This window comes from Prorops nasuta, unplaced genomic scaffold, assembly GCF_024137725.1.
Source record: "Prorops nasuta isolate Cenicafe-Biocafe unplaced genomic scaffold, Cenicafe_Pnas_1.2 PNAS00008, whole genome shotgun sequence".
NCBI classification, from domain to species: domain Eukaryota; kingdom Metazoa; phylum Arthropoda; class Insecta; order Hymenoptera; family Bethylidae; genus Prorops; species Prorops nasuta.
In genome coordinates this window covers 8025201-8048619 of record NW_027116805.1, presented here as the reverse complement: position 1 = coordinate 8048619, position 23419 = coordinate 8025201, and the positions used below count along the sequence as shown (strand labels likewise).

General features: G+C 35.8%; 1 protein-coding gene and 1 long non-coding RNA gene across 4 annotated transcripts in view; one reads left to right on the top strand and one right to left on the bottom strand.

Moving 5' to 3' along the window:
* The window catches only part of bma (SCY1-like protein bma), a 45422-nt gene extending 25641 nt beyond the window's left edge, over positions 1-19781 (top strand). Inside the window, exons 2-18 of one of the 3 annotated variants that reach the window (XM_066730087.1) lie at positions 6928-7139; positions 7940-8074; positions 8527-8748; positions 10954-11074; positions 11292-11375; positions 12050-12195; positions 12283-12413; positions 12562-12676; positions 12931-13076; positions 13157-13310; positions 13431-13671; positions 13835-14003; positions 14089-14258; positions 14351-14407; positions 14558-14799; positions 15083-15318; positions 16813-19781. In XM_066730087.1, coding sequence (XP_066586184.1) covers positions 6993-7139; positions 7940-8074; positions 8527-8748; positions 10954-11074; positions 11292-11375; positions 12050-12195; positions 12283-12413; positions 12562-12676; positions 12931-13076; positions 13157-13310; positions 13431-13671; positions 13835-14003; positions 14089-14258; positions 14351-14407; positions 14558-14799; positions 15083-15304 — 2502 coding nt within the window. In that variant the 5' untranslated portion in view covers positions 6928-6992 and the 3' untranslated portion in view covers positions 15305-15318; positions 16813-19781. Of the gene's footprint in view, positions 1-6927; positions 7140-7939; positions 8075-8526; positions 8749-10953; positions 11075-11291; positions 11376-12049; positions 12196-12282; positions 12414-12561; positions 12677-12930; positions 13077-13156; positions 13311-13430; positions 13672-13834; positions 14004-14088; positions 14259-14350; positions 14408-14557; positions 14800-15067; positions 15319-16812 lie in introns of all 3 variants that reach the window. The other 2 variants (XM_066730088.1, XM_066730086.1) reach the window with 2 other exon arrangements.
* LOC136775374 (uncharacterized) lies at positions 14721-20239 on the bottom strand. Its single transcript, XR_010822926.1, has 3 exons — positions 20146-20239; positions 19775-19839; positions 14721-14855 (listed from the first exon to the last, which is right to left on the bottom strand). It is a non-coding gene; the product is annotated as an uncharacterized lncRNA (long non-coding RNA).
* Between the last annotated feature and the right edge of the window lie 3180 nt (positions 20240-23419).

The following is a 23419-nucleotide window of genomic DNA, read 5'->3' as shown; positions in this document are numbered from 1 at the left end:
ACACCACTCCCAATACTATTTTTAACTCTATCATTTTTATAAAAAAAAAAAAAAATAACAACAACAAAAAGCAATTAATCAAATATAATTCTTTCTTCACCTAAGGGTTACTTTCGATAAAATCGAGATTGAACAACGAGACACGTGAAAATTACTAAAAATGTTCAAGGTTACAACTAAGCAAATATTTTGCAAAAAGCTCATTTTCACAGTGGTGTTGGCCCCAATGGTGCTATTCTCCAGGGAATTATGAACAAAAGCGTTTATTTTCGCAGTGTAATTAAAAAGAAGGAAAAAATATGACGTTTTTTTAATGCTCGATGGTTTTGCATTAACGAATCCACGGGAAAAAAAGCTTCGGAGAAAAAGAGGGAAGTTGGAAAGAAATGGCAACAAAGTCGGGGGAGGGGAAGGTGGGGGCTAATAGTCTTGGGAAGTTCCCTGATCGTCAGTCAAGGGGAAAAAGTGACTGAGGCAGACTGGAAAAGTAGCTGAAGGGGTGGGGATCGAAAAAGCTCAAACGATCAGTCAACCAGTTAAATTCAAGAATCTCCGGGAAATTCGAGAATCCGGGAGCTTTTTATGTGCACAACCCTGAAGGGGGTGTTTTAGTCTTTGTTGAAAATTCTCATTTGTAGGAGACGAGCAATTACAACTTTCTCGACAAACTTCACTCACGACCGATAAGGCACGTTCGTCGTTTCCACGTCGAATCATCCATGGATTCTATCCTTGGAGAACTTTCAACGAATTTTCCTTTTTTCACTCAACAAACTGGAAATTGTTTCGAGAAACTTCTCACCGAGCTATGGACACTGTAATGGGGATTTATTAATTAAATCTCAGTGACTTACTCATCGTTGAATGGCAGTTGGCCAAATGAATCATACTATATATATATAGCTTAGTCTTTACAACGGCTATTCGAAGAAAATTTAATTAGTCGCCACGAACGTTAGTCACTTCACCAGACGTAATTCTAGAAAATTCTCATTATTCGTTCATAGCTTCGTAATTTTAATTTATCGAATCGAAATGGCAGCCTCGAAATTTCTATTTTACATGGACATAAACTAAGGGGAGGGGGGAGTGGGATTAAATTCTTATCCGGAAGTTAACCGGGCTCTATTTCTGGCTCAGGGGAGACCGGAACCGGAAATAGCATCGGCGTAAAACTGTCTTTACGGTCGTTTTGGTTTTATGAGCTCGAAAAACCACCCTGCACTTGACACTGATGCCACACGAATTTCAATAATAACAGAGAAATAAATATACCATGTAAAGTATTTGTATTCATAGACTGCGCAATAAACTTCGCAAACTCGATGAAAGTCTGTTAAAGAGTCAATGAATAAAGGCAGTGATAAATTGTGTATTTATAAAGCAATTATGCAGATGAAATTAAATGGAAACTTTTTAACTTTTGCGTTATCTCAATGTTTATTGTTTATTTTCTATCCTCTCTCCCTTTCTTTCTCACTAGATTATTTCATCCCCCCCCCCTCCCTCCCCACTCTGTCGCTATTCATCCAATGCCATGTCCCACCCCATCCCTTTCCCTTTATTTATTTTCGAGAGTTTCCAGTTCGATTATTAATTAATTATTGGATTCACGTCAAGCGCGATTTAAATGAGAGAATTAGTCATAAGCAATGAAAGAGAGTAGTGAAAACAGCTATTTGGTCCGCCAGTAGAAAAGCAGAGGCACACGCACGATCAAACGGCCAGTAAATTCTATTAAGCATGAGTGCTGCTGAAACTAGGGTGAATCGACAACTGTTGCATTTGCTGGGAGAAAAATAAAAAGGTTCCAGGCTCTTTCTCGAGGAAGGATGGAGTGGTGGAATCACTCGTGCAGGGAATGGTTAGAATTCAAGTTTTCTGCAGGATCGTGGGTGCAGTAACGTCAAATTCCTTATTGCAGTGCCTGCAGTTCAAAGCGAAATACACTTTATTCACGACTAGGAATTATCGTCGTAAACCAAAAACAGACGTGCAATTGCGAAAATACCTCGCAAACAGTTTCCCATGCTAGCCGACTGTTCAGTTTCCTCTCCCAAAGCCGTTTGTTGATTTATGTCCGACCGAAACGGTATTTTTCCACTAGCGCCTACACGAATGATTTGGCTTGATCACTACCGGAGCTTTCCACTTGCCTCACTCCTCTCGACTTCTTCTCCGGAAATGTGCGTGCGAAGAATTTTATCTCCAGCTGTTCCTGACCATTTCGTTGCCTCGAATTCTCCACGATAAAATTCTACGTGTGGTTTACATCACGTCTGACCATTTATTGACTTTACCACTGAATTAATTTTTTTTCTGTGTATCTCGCGAAAACAAATAGCAATGCTTCTATAGATTACTTGAAATTCAAGGGGAACTATTCGAGTTGACTATTTGACGAAATCTCGAGGCCTGGGTAAATGCAGATTGTAATCGTAAATTATTTTGTAGTGTTAAGAGAGAGAGAGAGAGAGTTACGATTCGCCTCTACGTCTTCTGTCAGGAAGCTGGTATCCTGCTAAATGGCTCAATTCGAAACGAGACTGGAAGTGCCCTTTGTGCACGTTTGTGGGAACAATTAAATACATTCTAACTGCAAATACGTCAAGCACATTCAGCCAGTATTTATGAACCAGCAGAAATATTTAAATATCTCTGAAATGTCATCATGCTAAATGGAGTTCTACCTTGGGAATATTTTGTGATTCTATTGCCCTCTTGAAGAATTCATTTTACCAACTCCTATTTTTTTTTTGTCTCGCTCCACTCTCTCTCTCTCTCTCTCTCTCTCTCTCTCTCTGTCTTTCTATTCCTCATCCCACCCCATCGCTCTCATTCTCTAGATTTTTATCCAAGATTGTACGGAACATTCCTTCTTTTTCAAGTAACCTTTCTTGTCAACCATAGAAATATCTTCCATATGAGAAATTTTTGCAAATCCATCATTATAAATTCAAATAGATTCATTTTATTGCCATACATGATACATCCTCATACATATTCCTCGCAATACCTTTTAAAGTATTATATCCTTTCATCGCTCCTATAATTCTTTTTGATCCTGCGACGACATTGATTTGGATTATTTCGCAAATTCCACCAATTTTCCTAGCCCATTAATTTTCCCTCGTTCTACTTACTCCCTTTCCAGTTATTTCTTTCCTTCGAAAGGTTTTCTACCCCAGAAACTGGAGAGAAAAAAGTCTATGTTCTTTTAAAACTGGATAATATTCAATCCAGGATAGTTTCGAGCGTCATCGTTCTCCAGGAATCCTGCGAGCTCACCACGATTCACCCGCCATATAAAACTGGCATTCCCATGAGCCATAAATCTTTTTCGTTCCACGAGAAAAGCTCGCCAAGAGCCCACGGCATATTTTCCCGTTAAATCTCTGATTTATAAAGAGTACGACAGTCCTTTTTCCATCAAAAATTGTCGCTATTTAAAATTTTCCAATATGGAAAAATATCATTAAAATTGCATCAGTCGTTTTTATGCAAAAGAATATCAAGCTTTTCCATTTGAACCTTCCACGAAGCTTCGGGCTTTTTTCTTGTCCTTTTCCACTAGATTTCTTTGAAAATTTATGATACCTCACACGTGATTTTAACAGCTATTTCAAAATAAAAACTGCGATAACATCTAAATAACTTTTCCAGCACGATTTCATATATTTACAATTTTTCCAATCTGCACATATACTAATGGAAGAATATAATTAAAATTACATCAGTTCGCTCTACTGCAAAAATTCCAAGCTTTTACATTTTATCCTAGCACGAAACTTGGAGCTTTTTTCCCATCCTTTTCCACTATATTTTTTTAGAAATTAATGAATCCTAACGCATGATTTTAACAGCCATTTGAAAACGAGAGCTTCGACAGTGCATTGTGTATTTTCGTCAGGACTATTTGACGTTTTAGTTTACATCACATCTTTCCTATTTAAAAATCCTCCTACATATACATATACGTACATAAAAAAAAGCTTTTCCACTCGATCCTTGTACGAAGCATCCAGATTTTTTCTTATCCCTTTCCACTAGATTTCCCGAGAAATTGATGATCCTTGATACACGATTTTAACAGCCATTTGAAAATAGGAGCTGCGGCAGTGTTAGGCAGTTTCGCCAGGACTATTTGACGTTTCAGTGCACATCCCGTAGGATAAAATCGTTCCTGTAGGTTTATCGAAGGATTCGACTAGCGAGTTATCGATCACCCAGTAGGATTCCCGCGGGGATCCTTGCGAGAGGGAAGATGCCCTTTTATGGAACGAGGCGCCTGCGTGACTTTCGACCCTTCCCCAAAACTTTCCAACTCCCTCCGGTTCGCGTCAACCTATGCGAGAGCCTATACACCCCTACGGAAATCTCTTCGATCACCTTCGAGTCTCGGAAACTAGCCTTCGACTCTCAAACCACCCCTATCAACCCTCTCACCCAGGAAAAGGGTCGCATGATTGAAAATCGTCAGGACCTTCGACCCCCGAAGGTCCCATATTTAGCCTTGCTGAATCTGATTCTCCCCTCCCCCTCCTAACCATTACTTCCCACCCCTCCTATATCCTCCAGCAATGTATAGCAATCTTTTGTACCCATCGAAGCATCTTTTTTTGTGTTCAACGATTTATTCCCTCTTCTGCCTTTTTAAATGGTGATAAGTGGCTGGCCAAAAGACGTGTCTCTCCACTAATCCACGATTTACTGAACCCAGGATCTTCTCCTGAAAGTCATCCTCGGGGGTTAGAAACCAATTGGATTTATTCCATCCACCTAAGAACATTCTTCCTTTATTGCTCGCCACATCCTTATTCACCCCACCATGCCTTTGTCAATGCTCTCCATTTTATCCCACTGAACTACACCATACAAACTTCGAAACTTCAATTCATACTCTCGACAAAATTTGGATTATTTGGAGAAAGAAACTTTCATCTTTTTATATTCCTTATTATTCTTTTTGTAAAATTTCGAATTACTGAGGTCTAAGAGAGGACGGGTTAGAAATAATTCTTGGAGATTACAAGTCAATTTATATTGTTAATTGATAAATATTAACAATAATCTTCATTGATTAATTGTAAAGATGGAGATATAAATAATTGTAGATATACAAAGTAGTATAGAATTATATTTGGTCCGCCCATGGTGAAATATATATAAGAGTACTTTGATTTGTTCTTTAAAGGGTAAGTTTTGTTTGGTTCAATCGATCGAACGATGAATTCTTGTGTGAGATTTGAGGAAATTGCATTAATTCGATAGTTGAAATTTCACCTTTCGTCGCCATTATCGAAAGGCGTGTACGTGGGTGGAATGCCTCGATGGATTTGGACTTTTTTCAATATGGGACGTGTCAAAAAGTTGTTTGCACGAAATATGTCTGTACGAAGGAAGGATTGTGGGTGTTCCCTGGTAATACTGCCACTTTAATCCGATTCGAATGCTCGTTACAAGAGATTAGGATGTGAGAGGCATCCCACGTGAGAGTGAATGTCAGCTTGTAACTTCGTTGTTTTCCATAATCCCTTTGCTTCTCGTTCAAATATGGCGAAAGCTCGAAGTACACACTGTCATCCTCAAATTTTGAATTTTCACACCCTCCCCTTAAGTCTATGTAATTTTCATCCAAATTTGTGTTATTTTGCCCCAAACTAAATTCCCAAATTAATCATTGTTTTTATATTCTCCTCGTGTAAATCGATCATTTTCTTGCACTGGTTCTTCAATAATAAAATAGAGGAAAGAATTGGAACAAAAATCTTTTCTCTTACGAATCAATTTTCAGACAGCTCAAAATGTACATTATCATTCATATATTTGGAATTTCCTTCACCTTCCAAAATTTATGTAATTTTCATTGCAATTTCTATTATTCTACCCCAGGACTCAATTCCCAAATTAGCAATTTTGTTACATTCTTCTCGTATAAATTGATATTTTGCTTGCATCTGTTCTCCAATAATAAAATAAAGGGAAAAATTGAAACTGGATGTTTTCTTTTACCAATCAATTTTTCAGGTAGCTCGAAGTATACATTGTTATCCCTATATTTCGGCTCCCCCTCCCCCCCCCCCCTCCCTAAAATTATATGATTTTCATCCAAATTTATGTTATTTTACACTGCTATTCAATTCCCAAAGTCGCATTTTTTTCACATTCTGCCCGTATAAACTGATATTTTCCTTGCATTTGTTCTCCAATAATAAAATAAAGTGAAAAATGGAAAAGGGATGTTTTCCTTTACCAATAAATTTTTCAAGTCGATCTCGCTAAAGCGTTCGTAAATATTTGTAGAAGCGAAACTTTTTTGGTCAAATAGTGGCGATATTTTTCGTGCTTTTGCCCCGTTATTTCCAGAGAGTGAGTTTCACCACCCCCTCCCCCTTCCCCACCCACTGTTCCTCCCTCTTATTCCCAGCAAGAGCGAGATTTCCAATTGCGACAGATCGCAAAATGACAGGGTGTATAAGTGACGAACACTGGCACTGGGGAAAGTAGATCGTGCGTGAAAAAAAGGAGAGAAAATCTAAATGCAAATTTGCATTCGATGTAAATTCGGTCATTGCCTGTCGAATTCCACTATGGGCTTTGACACAGTTGACACGTTCCAACCACGAAGATTTATCACTCCCATGAAATATCGTATTATGAGTTTTTCGAAAAATTCATTTTTTTAAATAAAATTTTTAAAACCTCAAATAAAGTATTGTAAAATTCATCGAGAATAAAATCGAGAAAAGGGATAATGGAGGTGAGATAATAAGTGGATATTCAGGGGAGTCAATGAAAGAAGTTAAATAAAATAAAAGAAAAAAAAATTAAGGGTGGAAACAGGGATACGAGTTGGTTTGGTTATAGATGTTAAATGTTGTTTTTCCATGGGGAATTAATGGAGGGTGGAATTTGTGTGATTGACAGATAATCAAAGGGTATTCGTCGGGGAGGATTAGTGATTGAATGAGGCCTGCAGTAGGGAATTCAGGATGTTTGCCAAGTCCAAGAGCAACAGTTCGGCTCCTGGTGCCACTAACCCAATACGGAATACCTACGAAATCGGAGAACAATGCGGCACTGCTGGCCCTGAGAACATTTGGAGGATCTACGATGGATACAGGAAGGAAGATGGAAAGGTAAACACAGATAGCTTTCAATTTCCATATTCCACGAAGCTTATCCTCTTGACAAATTTACCCTGTGTAATGAATTATCTCACTTTTGTTTATTTGATAAAATATAAATTCTCCTTTTCTAAGAAAATTGATATATTGACCTTCAAATATTCGCCTTTCTTCCATGATGATAATAATGATAAGAAGCATATTTGTACTACTACTACTAATAATAATAAGAAAATTGTATCGCGTGTATCGACGAATACCATTATGATAAAGCATTAATTGGATTAATTAGAAAAGACTCTTAGTAATTCAAGGAAATCCTACGTCTTAGCTGTTTGATAGAGAAACTTCTCGCCGAGTTACTAACTAATTCCGTAGCGCCAAAGCGGAACGGTACATACCACGTCCCCACCAATACACGGACAATTTATATTCTTCAAAGAGATAAGTATTTAGCGACCAACTTCCAGGGCTAGAGAAGATAAGCTGCTTTTTCGAAGAACCTTTATCAACTTTTAAATAAGCAAACTGCTTTGGTAAAATTATCGGTCTATGGTATAATATTGTCACATGAATTTTTAAATAAATATACCGACAACTGGCTTCAATGATACCAAATTTATATTTTATTATTTACTCTTATCGTTGCTCATATATGTTTAATTTTTAATTGTTTTACACACTCCGTGGGAGCTTTATTGTTATTATTTTAACAGGATTTTTGTTCGACAGTTTTATTGTATTTTCTGTTCGTATTAACGTATATCGTTTCATGATTTTATTATAGTGTACGAATGGTTTTAATGTTGCAGGAGGTTTCGATTTTCATCTTCGACAAAAGATCCGTGGAGAAGCTCACGAAACCGAAGCGGAAGGAGCTTATCACGGATATATTACGCAAGGGTGCCAAGCAGATAGAACGTTATTCACATCCAAAGCTGCTCCAGGTTGGGTCGCCTACGTAACTCCATTATTTATTGCTATATCTGATCACGAGATTTCAGAAAGAGATTTCTCCCGCCAATTTTATTCATAAAACATTTTTCCGTCCATCAAACATTTTATTGCATTTTTTATTACCTTAATATATGAAAAGTAAAGATGCAGTTTTCATGTTATGCCCATTTTTTACTCCTCTTTTTTCGTAACAAGCAAAAACTTCATTCGCGAGTCTACTTTTCGCATTAAATTATAACGAGCTGGGGAAAAAATAATAAAATTTAATTTTTATACGTGTATTTTCGTTTGTACTATTCGACAGCTTTATCTCCACAAGTAGTAAAGAATAAAATTGACGAGACTCCCTCTCTCTCTCTCTCTCTACGCGTACCTCAAACTTACCGAGCTATTCGAGCTTGTTTCATATTTTTACTCGAACCTGTGGAATTGCATATTTCAGGCAATAAAAGTTGAAGAGTGTCCAGAGACCCTGGCATTCATTTCGGAGCCGATCTTGGCAAGTTTGGCGAACGTTCTGGCTTACCAGGAGCAAAAGGCAAATTTGAATGCACAGGCAGCGACCAACGTGGCGAAGCCAACTCCACCCACGCCGAGTCACAGGCCTGTTTTCATCAAGGAGTACGAACTGCTCGACATCGAGATACGATACGGACTTCTCCAGGTGGGCGAGAACAACGTTTCGAGAGAGTCTAAAGCGACGAGAAACAGGAAGGAGAGAAAAAAAAATATATGGCAAACTTGTTTCCCCTTGAGAAAAACGAGAAAAGTTTGCTGACGCAACTCCAGCTGCGAACTCTTTAAATGTCCGTTCCTTAAAGATTTATTAGTCGAGAGATCGATTATTTTACACAACGCTGTACCTTCTCTCCTTAATTTCTCACCTTAAGTATATTAATCGATCGACGAATACCTTAATTTATCAATAACTTTTTTAATAACTAAAACGTTGAGCCCCGTGCTTTTACACTTGTTTCTGAAATAAACTTTAATAATTTTGAAAGAAAAATAGTACTTGCGTGTGAAAAAAGAAACACGAGTACGTTGAAATGCCAGCATCAATTATTTCACTCACCACTATACGTTCTCTCCTTATAGATTAATCGATCGACGAATGTATATTAATTTATCAATAGCTTTCCTAGCAGCTAAAAACTTAAGTTCTGTATTTACTTGCCTCTAAGCTAATATTTAATAACAAAATACTTAATTATTCAAAATCTAGGAAAGAGTCTGTTTTCCTTTGCTGTTGCAGTGAAAAATTTTTAATTTGGTCAAACAGAGCCATTTGTCGTTATAATTATATTGAACGACCGATACTTCAACTGCACCGAATAATTTTTATATCAATTAATTAGGTTAAAGAACAAAATTAAAGTTTATGATTAAAAATAGAGGAAGATATTCGGAAAAGTTCTCGTTGTGGATTATTTAATTGAAAAAATTGGAAACTGTTAAGTCTATAGGGAGAGAGTCGAAGAAAGTTTTAAATGAGAATTATTAATATTTACAAACGATTTTAGTCACTCTTGCCAAATAGAGGAAAATTAATTTGATGGAAAAGCAGGAATTCCGATGCAGGGTGAATTTGCAATGGAAACTTACGTGGAAAAGTCGAGGATATCGTCGGGCGATGCAGGGACATCCGCAACCACTTGACTCGGTGCTATATCGAACTTTTGAATAAGATTCTCGATAACCTGAATGTGACCGCACTTCGATATTCTTAGCAGCCACTTGTGAGAGCTGGATACGCTTTTCGATGGAAACTCCATGAATCCTAAACTTACCAGTTTCATTTTAAAGCTTTCAGTTTTCACCGCAACGTGCCACTCCTTTCACCTCGAAGCAAACCTGCAAGAAATACATATTATGCTTTACCTCTACTACTTAAAAAAATGTTTTCGTAATCCTGGCAGTGAAAAAAGTCAATAAATGCACATACGAAATTCTATAAAAATATAGCGAAGATTATACAGAGCCGAGGTAAATTGCAAATATTTTCTCTCACTTTTCAGTGATACGAGTCGAAGATTCAAGTACACGCAAAGAAAACAAATAATCATCAAGGTTGTAGAATTTGATTTGCAGTTTTCTAGCAAAAAATGATATCGATTTTTGGTGATTTTATGAATTATTAACAACGAAGGTTCCCAAGTATATCTGGTGATAGGAGAGTGTATAAATTGAAAATTGGCTTAAATTCAACGCCCAGTTGCAATGTTGTATGAACGCGAAGTAATTAGCAGGACGAGAACAGTTATTAATCCCTCTGTGCCAGTGCAATTTCCATCCCATTCAGAAAAAGAAATCCCTAAAATCCATTATCCTGAAAATTCTCGTCGAAGGACTCACTCATTTATTTATCTATATAGAAATATATTTATTTATTATTTGGCAAATTATTTCGACAATGAAGTAGCACAGAAATTATTGGCAGCACCAATTTCGAGTTAAAATTGTTATTAAATTTCCTGAAACCCCCCACTAATGGATATTGGATATTTCTCCCTAGCACAGAATCACCTTGACCCTTTTCCGCAGGACGAAATCCTGTGCGCAGGACTTGTGCTTGCAGTAAAGGATAATTTTGGGGGAATCGGAGAACGTGTAACAGGACGACGAAATCCTGTCTGAAAGTGCTCTTATATACCAAGCTCGAATTTCACCAAGATAATTTACCTCCTGCAAATTGAACAATTTTATACCCTTCGTATTTGCACTCAATTTGCACATGAAAATTGTCGCTCTGAAATAATATTCTTCGTCGATGATTGTCATTTCACGGTTTCACCCATTAGTAGCAGGGTAATTTGAATAAACATTAAAAAAAGATTTCTGTAGCTAAATATTTATCTTTTGCCGTCAGGTAACCGAAGCCCTGCTCTTCCTTCACGCTAACTGCAAAGTTATTCATCGAAATGTTTGTCCGACCAGTATTATCATCACAAAGAGGGGTACGTGGAAGCTATCAGGATTCGAGTTCACAGGTAAATTTCCTTCTTTCAACGAGACCAGCAATATTGTAAATCAGGAAACTTTCAACCTATCTGATATGGGAGAAAAAGAGCTTGAGTGAATTAACGATGAAAATCAAAAGAAAAACGAAAAAATAAATAACAGGAAAAATTGACTTTTAAATTTTCAAAGACTTGATATATTCTGCCAATCTAATCAGAAATTAGTTTATGTATATTTCTTTCGCAGAAAAACTCAACGACGTTTCCATACCCGTACAGCCATGGACTCATCGAATGCCCAAGATGACCCAGCCTAATCTCGATTATATTGGTAATTATTCTTTTTTCAAAAATTTTTAAAAATTTTATACTACTTCGGAACGAAGCAATTTATATAGCTATATATATATATATATGTGAATTCGTTTAGAAGTTTTCCCCATTCGAAATTTTCATAGTATAATATAGATTTTTCCCCAATTTCATCACAAGAGTTCAATGTTTAACATCAATCTAGTCGGTGAATATTGGTGGAGCCTTCTTGGAAATGTGTCCAAACGCAGTTTTCTTTTTTAGAGGAAAAATTCCATTAAGCGTAAGTCCTTTTATCACTCGACGTTAAAAGGTAATTGAATATCTTGGAAAACTCGGATGATTGTCGATGTTAATTAGCTTCTTTTGAGACGGTTTGTGCAGCTTTCATGAGCAATGAATATTCCTAGTTAATTAACCCTTGAGACACGTGAGAATAATATTGGAGCCATGCATAATCATTCTATTGGTTGCAATATATATAGTTAAAACAACAATCGTTGCGGAGGATATAAATTTGATTGAAAATCATCCCCTTGCATCTTCCCTTAAAGCTGTAGCTTTAAAAGCAATCCCCTTTAAATTTAATCGGTGTCACAGCTGGTCCACACTGAGCAGAGAGCTAAATGGCTGAGAAATATCGTTTAATACTACTTGACTTTTATTTCAATGAATTCTATCGATCTTTTCAAGCACCGGAAGTGCAGCAAACTAAAATGTGTGGATATTGGAGTGATATGTACAGTTTGGGGATGACGATATGTGCCATATTCAATCACGGCAAGTCTCTGGTCCAGGCCAATCACAGTTGTTCGGATTATTTGAAACAATTGGAAAATGTAAGTCATCGTTTACTTCATTCAATCCGTCCAAATATTATATAAAATTGAACTTAAACAGTCTTCAATGATTTCTCGAATCTTCAGCTCGATGAACAAGTTTCCATAATTTTGCCAATGGTACCACTTCCGCTTCGTGAGGCAGTTTCCAGATTGGTCCACAAGAATCTTGAACAGAGGCCAACGGCTCAAGTTGTGTCAATGATCAAATATTTTCAGTAAGCATCATCAATCACCTATAATATATCGAGAATAATATTTGATTTTATACTATCCAAGAGTGGCGATGCAAAATTTTTCATGGCAAAGGTCCTTTGTCAAATTTTCAAGATTTTCAGTTTTATTTCAGAAATTTCTGTTTTCCAGGGATCCCATAGTTCACACTTTGCAATTCCTGGACGTCAGTAAAATGAAGGACGTGATGCAGAAGGAGCACTTTTATACGACAACGCTGGTCGAGCTGTTGCCATATATTCCAAAGGTAGTAGAAACATCACTTGTATGGTCAGACGGAAAGCCCATAATTCATCACCCAGCACTCACAACTTTTATCCTTCGTTCTCTCCTCTTATTTACATACTCCACTTTTATCTCAAATCTTTATCCACAACCCTCATAGTAATTTATTACCCAACACTACCAGTTTTTTTCCTTATTTCGTAATTTCCACCCACAATTTTTATCCTGGATTTTCATCATGAATTTTCATTATTCTTCGAAACTTTCATCCCGCAGAAAATCTGGTACCAGCACATCTGGTGTTATTTGCAAGCGGAGCTTCAATCCCAGGAAGTCCTGTCGGCGGTTCTCCAGCCGATTTTTTACATAGTGCAGAACAGCACGAAGGACGAGTACAAGCAGATTATATTTCCAGCTTTCAGGTGATTGATCAAAGGATAATACAGTTTTTATCGTTCATCGAAAATAGATATATCTTACCAAGGAGAACATTATTATTCAGAACGTTATTCGCAAACCGGAAGTCCATCCAGGGTACAGTGACCTTGCTCGAGAATCTTCACGTGATCCTGAAGAAAACCCCCGAAGAATACATCGATACGGAAGTTTTACCATTTCTTTACACCTCTTTCGAGAATTCGACCACTCAAGTTCAGGTGATACTGATTATAATTTTATTGGAAAATTGTAAATTAATTGTTAGCTCTATTCATTATAGAGATTGATATATTTCTTTTACTTTCCTCTATAATTGATAATCGATATTTTTACCGCAGACAGCTGCATTCGTTGCTGTGTCGAACGTGACGGAATACCTGGACGACGAGACTATCAGAGCCATCGTTCTTCCTAAGCTTTTACAAGCATTTACGAATGGCACCACCGATGCACGTGTCCTCATGAAAGTTATCCCCTATATCCTCAACAGATTGGAAAAGCAAAAGATCATCGACTGTATCCTTCCATTGCTTTGCAGCGTCAAACTGCAGGATCCCGAAATCGTCGTTCGGGTTGTAAGTAAGTGGCATTAAAATTCTTTAACTTTCGATGAAAGTAATGAAATTCGCTAGACGAGCTTTGATTCCTAAAAAAAATTCTCGAAAATATGTCACTCATTTATTTTACACTGTATAAAAAGTTTCAGCGATTATCATTATTATAGTGAAATAATTTCTTGCAGATATTTACAAACTAATGTTGAAAGACAAGAAATATGGATTATCCGTAAACTGGATGGCGACAAGGGCAATGCCATCTTTACTGCCACAGACCGTAAACCCAGCATTAAATTTGGAGCAGTGTATTTTACTGCTCGACGTACTGCAAGAGATGTTAAATCACATAGAAAGGTAACCCGATAATTATTCAGGTGAAATTATTAACAATGCCTCTTGAGATTCGAAAGATTTAACCAACTGGCGCTATTTTTTATAGAAATCGTAAGAACAGCTTATCATTGGACAATCGAACGACGTCCAGCCCAGAAAAATCGTGGTCCTACATGAGAGACAGTATGCACGTTCAGCAATTTAGCATTCCTAATGTGAGAATCGATCAGAGGAAAACCTCGTCTGCTGAGGATATGGCTAGAAAACCCAGTATCAGTAAGTTTTTTTCATTACAATCTTCTATTCTTTAAAACAAAATAACTAATTTTACAATATTCCACTACAATTTGCATCTACTCTTATTTTAGCCTCCATCTCGATGACTGCTTCCGCGGAGAACATGACGAGGAAAAATTCAGTTGCCGGTGTGTAATCGTTAAAACTAATAAAAATTTGTTTAAACAAAATCTTTAGATATTAACAATTTATTAATGGAAAGTTTGTAATTATCTATTAAAGTTTTCTATTATTAAATCAAGATGCTATTTGTTACAACATTGTTATAATTTTTTCAGCAATGTTTAACAATTGGTTCACGCCATCCTCGACAAATGACAACAATTTCCTGAGGGTAGCCAATACTTTCACCACGAGGCGTTTATCGGACAACACTTTGATGACTCCTAAAATCAGGATAGCACCATCTTGCGCCAGTTCACCAGGGACCACTTCAGGCGGAGGTCTGCCCATCCGTAGACACTCCAGCATTGGACCTCAGGAACGTCGTGGATCCAATATCAATTTGTCCCCACCTACGGTACGTTTCTTCACTTTTACAAACAACCCAATTTTTAGTAAATGCTCCATTGTAATCTGCAAAACAATATAAATTCAAAAAATGAGTAAATTAACAAAAAAAACATGGTCTAAAAAATAATAATAAATTTAGACTAGTGTATAAACATGAAGAGACTAACTAGTTAATAATAAAAATGATTTGATCTGAGAAGTATCATAAGACAAAACGTAGATAAAGTTTAGCCAGGCCAGTAGAGTGATTTGGACAGTCTAAATGAGCTATTTAGGGGTGGTTTCGACAGGGTGGGATGCCGAATACCAGTAGCAGTGTGCCATACCTTCTTGGTTCTTCGAGTATGAACAGCTCCAGGAGGCCCTCAGTGTCCACGACCTCTTCATCAGGCCTCTTGCACCAGTTTGGAGTCAACATGGTAAGACAACTACCCCTCAACCTGAATGGACCACCACCACCACCACCAACACTCTCTCCATCACTCCAGCTACCGGGACAGCCTTCCCACTGACCCTCGGTTACAGTGTAAGAATATTCACTTTGCTTCCTGAGACTCTTCTCGACTGCTCTCTAGCACGAGCTTCTTACACTACATCTCCCTTCATCCCATTCCTCTCTCTCTCTCTCTCTCTCTCTCTCTCTCTCTCTCTATCTATCTATCTATCTATCTATATAAATCTTTTTCTCTCTTCTATCTCTTTTCTCTTTCACACTAGTTCCTCGTATTCATTATATTTACAATTTCCTCAAATCCCCTCGATCAAGCTTTCAAAGAATGACCTTTTTTATAAATGAAATAAAAAATATACAAATATTATATACCTTTAATTATTTTCAAAATATTTAGAAATCTACTTGGGTCAAAAGTGGCCAGAGGTAGAAGAGAATTTTAAAGAAATGAATTAATTATTAATAATTTCTTTTGTTTTTGTTAAATAAAAATAGAGAATAACTTTGTGAGCTTGTTTTTCCTCGTTGCTTTGTTTCTATCTCTCTATCTCTACTCTTATTTTCCCTATTTCTCTATTACTTGAAAATCATCTTCCGGCTTGCTCACACTCCCATCCCCACCTTTCCTTCCCAAACTAGCAAATTCGAGCCTATTTGCTTCTCTCGAGCTTTGTCAGAGTCGGAAGTCGAAGCGCCACACACTAACACGCTGTATTTGCACCGGCTAAGATTGTGTGCGACCCAAAAACCTGTCTATCCACTTATTTCAGGCCCTGTCTGCTAAAAGTTCTTGGTATCGCTTTTGTAGCTATTTGTTGCGGCTTCGTACATTTATATATACATATATATATATATCTCTTACTATACTATTAAACGTCTGTAAATACCCACTTGAAAAATCAAATTCTAAATTAAGCCTCTCAGTATCTATACGAATTTTTCCTATTTATTCTTAGTAATGCAAAAACAAAATTTCTCGAATTTCAATTATCTTATACCAATTGTTAGTGGTCCACTCGAATCTACGTCAGTATTATCATTGCTTTGAAAACTCAAGCTTACCCTAACATAAAAAGTATACAAATATTACGATTTAATTTTAATTTTTCTTAAATATCCAATCAGATTAGGTTTTTCTTATCCAAAACTCTATATATCGTTTTAAAATAACAGATTTTCAACTATATTTATACCCAAAGCACTTTCAGGTTTTGATATAAAAAGATTCTCACCAACCAAAAGATATTTCATAGCTGATACTTTGAACGGTTTTAAAATTGACGTAGATTCGAAACATCCGCAAATTGAAAGTTACGTATAGTAGTTGTTTGAAGTATAGTGAGGAGGAGAAGTTTACGATGAAAAGATATTGAATAATAGAAGATTCTATTAATTTATAAGAAATTCCCATGGTTGAGATTTCACAAGGTTTGAATGGTAGAATCGATATGTTTGTATTAGAGAGAGGAACAAATGGAAGGTTGTATATTGAGTTACTGTCCTGAGAGTGATTGATTTATTTTTGGCAGCAGTGCATGACGAGTGGGGGAAATGATTAATTTGTTGCAGTACCAGCTCTTCAGAAGAGATCCGGACGCGTGAAGGGGAGGACTGGCCCTACTGGAGCTCCAGGTGCAGGCCAGCCGAACAAACCTCGCCGCGAATCTATTGAAAACTCGAGGAATTTGAGCCTACTAAACTGGAAGTTCACGGGACCGGAAGTGCAAAAGGAACGATGCGTGAAGAATCCGAATACTCGGCTAATATTTCTCCAAATGATCCACCAATTGCCGAAATATTCGAGTATTTTTGGCCGGAAGTTCGCGGGACCAGAGTAATCGAGTACAACAAGAACCGGAAGTCTCAAGGAACCATCTTCTTGGTGAAGTTTTTTTGGAAAGTTCATCGCACTGCAGAAGAATTTCAACTTAACGAACCGGAAGTGCTGAGAGAACAGTGGATCGATAGCGTCAAGTATTCTAATCTTCAGTTAATTGTTCTCGAGATAATACATCAATTATTATAATATTGAGTACTTTTGACCGGAAGCTTGCGGAATTGAAAGAATTTGGTGTACAAAGAGGCGAAAGTGTCGAGAAGCCATCTCTTTGATCAGATGTCTTAAAGAATTTATCGCATACCGTTGAAGAATTCGAGTCGGATAAACCGGAAATTCGCGTGGCCGGAAGAACAAAAGGAATGATGAAATAAAATCTTGAAGGATTCAACTGTTCGGTTAATTATTCTCAAATTAATTTACCAGTTGCCAAAATATCTGAGTATTTTTAACCGGAAGTTTATGGAACCATCTCCTTGATGAAATATTAAAAAAAATCGTCGTACTGTTGAAAAGTTTGAGCCTAATAATCCGGAAGCAGACGGAACCGGAAGTACGGAAGAAACGATGGACTATTAAAAGCTTCAAGAATTCGAAACTTGGTTAATTATTCTCAAAGTAATTCATCAATTGCCATAATATCCAAGTAATTTTGACCAGAAGCTCGTGGGACCGGAATAACTGAATGAACAAAACACTGGAAGTCTGAAGGAATTATTTTCTTGGTGAAACAAGTTGAAAAATTCATCGCACCTACCATGGTGGAACAGGAGCCTCTACTGGACCTAAAGTACCAAAATCCAATAAAGCAGAAGGTGGAAACCAGTTCAGCATTAACGGATCTAATCTACTTCCGTTTCTTAATGTCAAAAGCACGAAATATGTCAATTTTTGTCCGAAAAGTTCTGCAAGCTTCTTGACCTTGAAGATCGAAGAATCTTTGTAATTAAATTATATTTACAAGTTAAAGAAGAAAGAAGATCCAACGATTATGTATATGGATTCTCGATCTGTGTAAAGAATTTCAAGGTCAGTGAGCTTGCAGATCCGCCGGAAACCGCACGGCCACTAACTATTTGGCAGGCCTAAAACTCATTTCCGGCCGGTACTGTGTAAGCTTACATATCCCCGGCCTTTTTCTTATATGATAAACCGTATCTTTCCCGCTGAAGACATCCGGGGCCGCCAAAGAAAATGAAAAATGGCCGCCGATCGTCAATTTTACTCTAATCGCCGCGCACTAACACAATCACTAATTTTTAAGGTAGCTTTTTTACCCGCGACGATATGAAAAACTTGCCAGTTTCTCCTAGCTTGGACTAAAATGTTGAAGGACTACTAGGGAAAAAAAAAAATAAAACTAACAACAAAGGAGGAAAGTTAAAAGAAAGTAACGAAGCCGCCATTTTGAAGATTAAAAACTCGAGCTGGTCTCGCAATTTCATTTAATCAAAAACCGATCGATACGCGAAAACTAAAAACAGTTGTAACAATAAGGATAAAATGACTGTCCGAGGACAAAAAGTAATAGGATTTAAATATATAAAACTGATTCAAAAAAGTAGCATATTTTTCCGAGTCTTCGTGGTGGATGTAAGATCCTAATAGCTTTTCACTTGAATATCTCGTCTATCATAGAAAAGTTTCCTAAGCAACGCTTGCAAAGCTTTTGATCGGTAGCGGCGCGTCCTAGACTCTAAAAAAAGGGTAGCTTCCCCTTTCACTTAATATTTAATGAAAAGTAAAAATTCTAAGAATAGTCCTTTCGTAGTAGCCCATGGCCGATATTCCCTGTACAGGTTAATAAATTGTATTATACTGACTATATAGTTACATTTATCTCGATTAATCGTAAAATCTCAATCAGACGCAATAAGACAATCCAATTCGAACAGTTTATAATTATATTGCATATTATTAGTATACTTGTAATATACCTATATACTATATCGTTATAATTTTCATTAATAAAATAATATCCACTGATTAGTCTAATTGATAGGGGTGTAAATATCACGATGGACAAATGAAAAGAAAAAAGTGAATATTGAATTGCATCCTAATTGATTATTAAGTACTAATCAACACCCCGTTTGAAAAATACAAGTATATACTATATATATATATATATATATGTATAGTATATATCGTTTGGTCAATGGACGAAAGAAAAAAAAGGGAAATTTGCATCGTACGAGAAATACAGAAAGACTGAAGGAACAATCATTGTAAAATATATGATAAATCGGAGTTTGCAATGTTCACGGGATGATAATTATCGGTCGTGGGTTAGATAATTGTGAAAAAATTCAATCATAAGTCGAGTCTCGATTATTAAAAATGCCAGATAATGCAAAATTCCACTAAAAATTAAAAAAAAATGTTCAGAAGAATTAAACAATTTTCAGTAGTAGTAAAATTCATACTTTCTCCCTTATCAACCTCTGATTCGTGACTGAAACTGCTTATAATACTATCTATACTAAAGAAGGCACAGAGAGATTTCGTCTATTTTTATCTATTTATAATACTGATAATCAATAAATAACAAAAAGTAATAAAACAATAATATTGAATTCGTGGCGTTTCGTTCGTATACGTAAAATCCTGTAAACATGCACACGTGAAATGAATGAAAATTTAATTTAATTATATAGTAAACTATATTATATTATACGATATACACATACTTACATATGTCTTCTCTTCGCTGTGATACTCTAACTCTCTTCGACGCGTGGATTTACGCACCTTTGACCCTTATTATAATTAATTAATTAATTCAACAATTGATTGATCGGTGTGTTACTAATAACGACAATGCTTAAAGTGTGCTGAAAGAAAACCAGTCATTTTTATGTCCATTCGCTTCACTTTTTGTTATACTTCTCGCAATTTTTTTATAGGTAGCACAAAAATTTTATGAAATTTTCTGCCATTTTTCAAGATGCTCTAATTTTACTCGAGATCCGATAAAAGCGTACACTTTAAGCATTGACTTTACTTTGTATTATAGTGACTCGGTTATCTCGAGATTTTTGACATTGTGTATGTATACTACGTACCTCATACGGGCAGGAAAATTACAATTTTCGAGCCCATTTCGCAGCAATGAATACGCGTAAGAGGTGTACTCGAACCGCTTTTTGTACCTGCAAAATAGAGATATTTATTTATCTACCGCATTATAGATTTAAATAAATAAATAAATATATATATTACTTATATTTAGTGAAACAAATAAGCACAGATGAATAAAAAAAAAGATATATATATTACCAAATATAGATATAGTTGAGCAGTATTTAAAAAAAATAACAATAAAAACATCACTGCACCGGGTTACAGATTTATTTATTTATTCGATATATATAATATCGAATATTTTTTTAAACAACTGCAATCTTCAAATACAATAAACATTTTTTCTCCATAGAATATTTCGCGGTAAACAATGATCTATGGTATTATCGTCAATTTAATATAACAATGAATACTGATATATATTTTTATGTTTACAGATGTATTATTTATATATATATATATATATATATCTATGTTGAAAAATATTAATACAAATGTATAATTCTATATGACGTGTATAATATCCATACGGTGTTATATAGTATGCTAACCTTTTTCATTATAATATTGAGAAATATGTGCAATCGTTTGACAAAAATTGAATTGCCCAAAAATTGGAAATTATATTCAATTATATCAACATATTATAGTAATTGCAGCTGTATATATTATTATGCATGTACTTGGCATATAAAGGAAAAATGATAAGTGACAAAAATTTGTTTATCAGGAAAAGAGAAATCAGAATTATAGTTATTTATAGTGATTATACCTCGTCAGTGTATACTTAGTGTATGGGAATGAATCATTAATGTCATTACACGTAAACAACATTTTGTTTATCGTTTATAGAAGGGGAAAAATTCAAGACGATTATTTATTGGATATGCCTCGTCAGTGTGGTGGTTAATGTATGGAGATGAATGTACAAAGTTAAGTGTCCTTAACGTTAAGTCAGACGAGATATCAGTAGGAAAAGATGAATGCCAATGTGTATTGTAAAAAAATTTGTAAAATTATAACGAAAATCGTAGGAAGCTTTGTAATCCACCAATGTCGTTGTAATTTTAGATTTTTTTTTATAGATTATGGTAAAACGCCACGAAAAGGTCCTCTCGTACCGTGAAATTGTTCAGTGTATCCTACAGCAGAGAAGAAATGACTCATTTGAACAGTTATATTAATTACATTTCTCCTGTAATAATCCATATATTAACTATTCTTCTTGTTTCGTCTTTTAATTTTGTTAAATTATACTTTATTTTATTTTTAGACAATTGTAAGATCATTTTAAGATCGTTTGTGCTGGAAAACAGAAAATGTTTATTTTAGATACTTATAATTTCTTTAACGCTGTGGGATTTTTTTAGCAAAGTTCTACGAATCATTGACAATCATGGACAATCATTTTACGAATCTGAAAAAAAAAACGGAGAAGGATCTGAAGTTTGGCAGAGCTCGCAATAAAAGTGAAGAGATCGTAGCATCTCGAGTGATGCACAAAACGAATCTCGTTTAGGAATACCTCTCTACTCTATATAGATTCTAACAAATAAATATATGTAAGAAGTGCGAATATTGTACTGTTTAAAAGAAATATAGGAAGGAAAAGTCACCCACCGGAACCTTTTACGATGCAAGCAAAACGATATACTATATTTTTAACGAGCGAACGAAAGATTCCTTTTTAAGAATAAAGAGACAGCAAAGCTTTTCTGCCGATTCTTCAATATATTTTTCAACCAGCGAACGAAAGATTCTTTTTTTACTAAATGAAAATAGATCTTTTTACATATAACATATTGTACCCGGTGCATAATTGTACATTTCTTACTTAGGAATAAGCAGTCATTTCTGTTCAACTAATAATTTTAACCCTTTTGCTATTCAATGCAAAAAATTCCAAAAGAATAACAAGAAATATCCGTTTACGAGTATGAGTAACTAATATGTATGAATTTTTTGTTTTATTTAAACGTAAAATACAAAAGGGTTAAAAGAGTTTTAGCACAAAAGGTATCGCGCACACGATGAAAAACAATTACGCAGGTTTATCGAGAATCTCAATTCCTAGAATTAGATTAATACTCCTGATAAATTATGAACAAAAGGAATGGTGAAACGCAATAATAGAGAAATTTTGTGGCTTTCACTTTAGATCTGTATTTTGTCTCAATTTGTGTATATCTATGATAAATATGTATAATTTAATGATTCCGCGACGAATCCCAAGGAGACCAACGTGAAATATTCCGTTGAGGAAGGAGCAAAAAAACACAACTGAGCGGTCTAATATAAATTTAACGTCATAAGATAATTCAGATAAGATTACACACTATATTTTATAAGGATCGTCTCAAGATTGTACGACTTCAGAGTGCAATCAGGCTTCACTTCCAATATTATAGGTTAACTTCCGGTTTTGGAAAGAGTTTGAACGGTAGAAGCAAATTCTAGGGAGAGAAGGAGCAATTTTCAAGTCTCTATATTGGCCGTTTTAGATAGACACACTCGTTAGAGCGTAGCCCCATACACTTCAATAAGTGTACAGATATGTAAAATAAATATGTGCTAGACATTCGTACCAGTCGTACATTGCAGCTCTAGAATTTCAAGATGGTGCCCACGCCCACGCGTCTTCGTGCGTTCTACAGAAGCTCCGATATAATTCCGAAAGTCGCGCCAATTTATGTCCATTAAAACTTTTTCACTGTGTCAAACATTTTAACGTTGCGTATCTTTCAAATGAATCAATAATTTTAATAATAGAAGAGAAACATCAATACCTTCATCATTTCAAAGAAATTTTTGGAGGTTAATTAACACTTCTTTTGTGATCTCATGGATTCTATATCGCGTGTATAATAGTTACTGTTTTCGTGGATTTGTTAGATGCTTCTAGCCTCTGATCGTTTCGATGTATATGATATAAAATAAAAGTTAGCAAAGACGAATCTCCGATCTCAATTAGCGAATGTAAGTTTCCACCTGTAATCAGTATAGTAATTAAATGTCGAACACCGGATTGCTAATCGGGATGCGTGATGTGTCGGAAGTACTATATTTCCATTTTCAATTTGACTATCTCGATAAAATTCCTGAAAGCCCACATTTGGAAGTTAACGTCGAGGCTCCGCGAGCTCTCCCCAGAAGTCCTACGATACGATTCAAGCATTGTTGTTACTCGGCACCGGAAGTTGAACTTTCTCAATTATCTCATAAAAGTCCAGTGATTCCGCGTTGAGTTAAAAATTT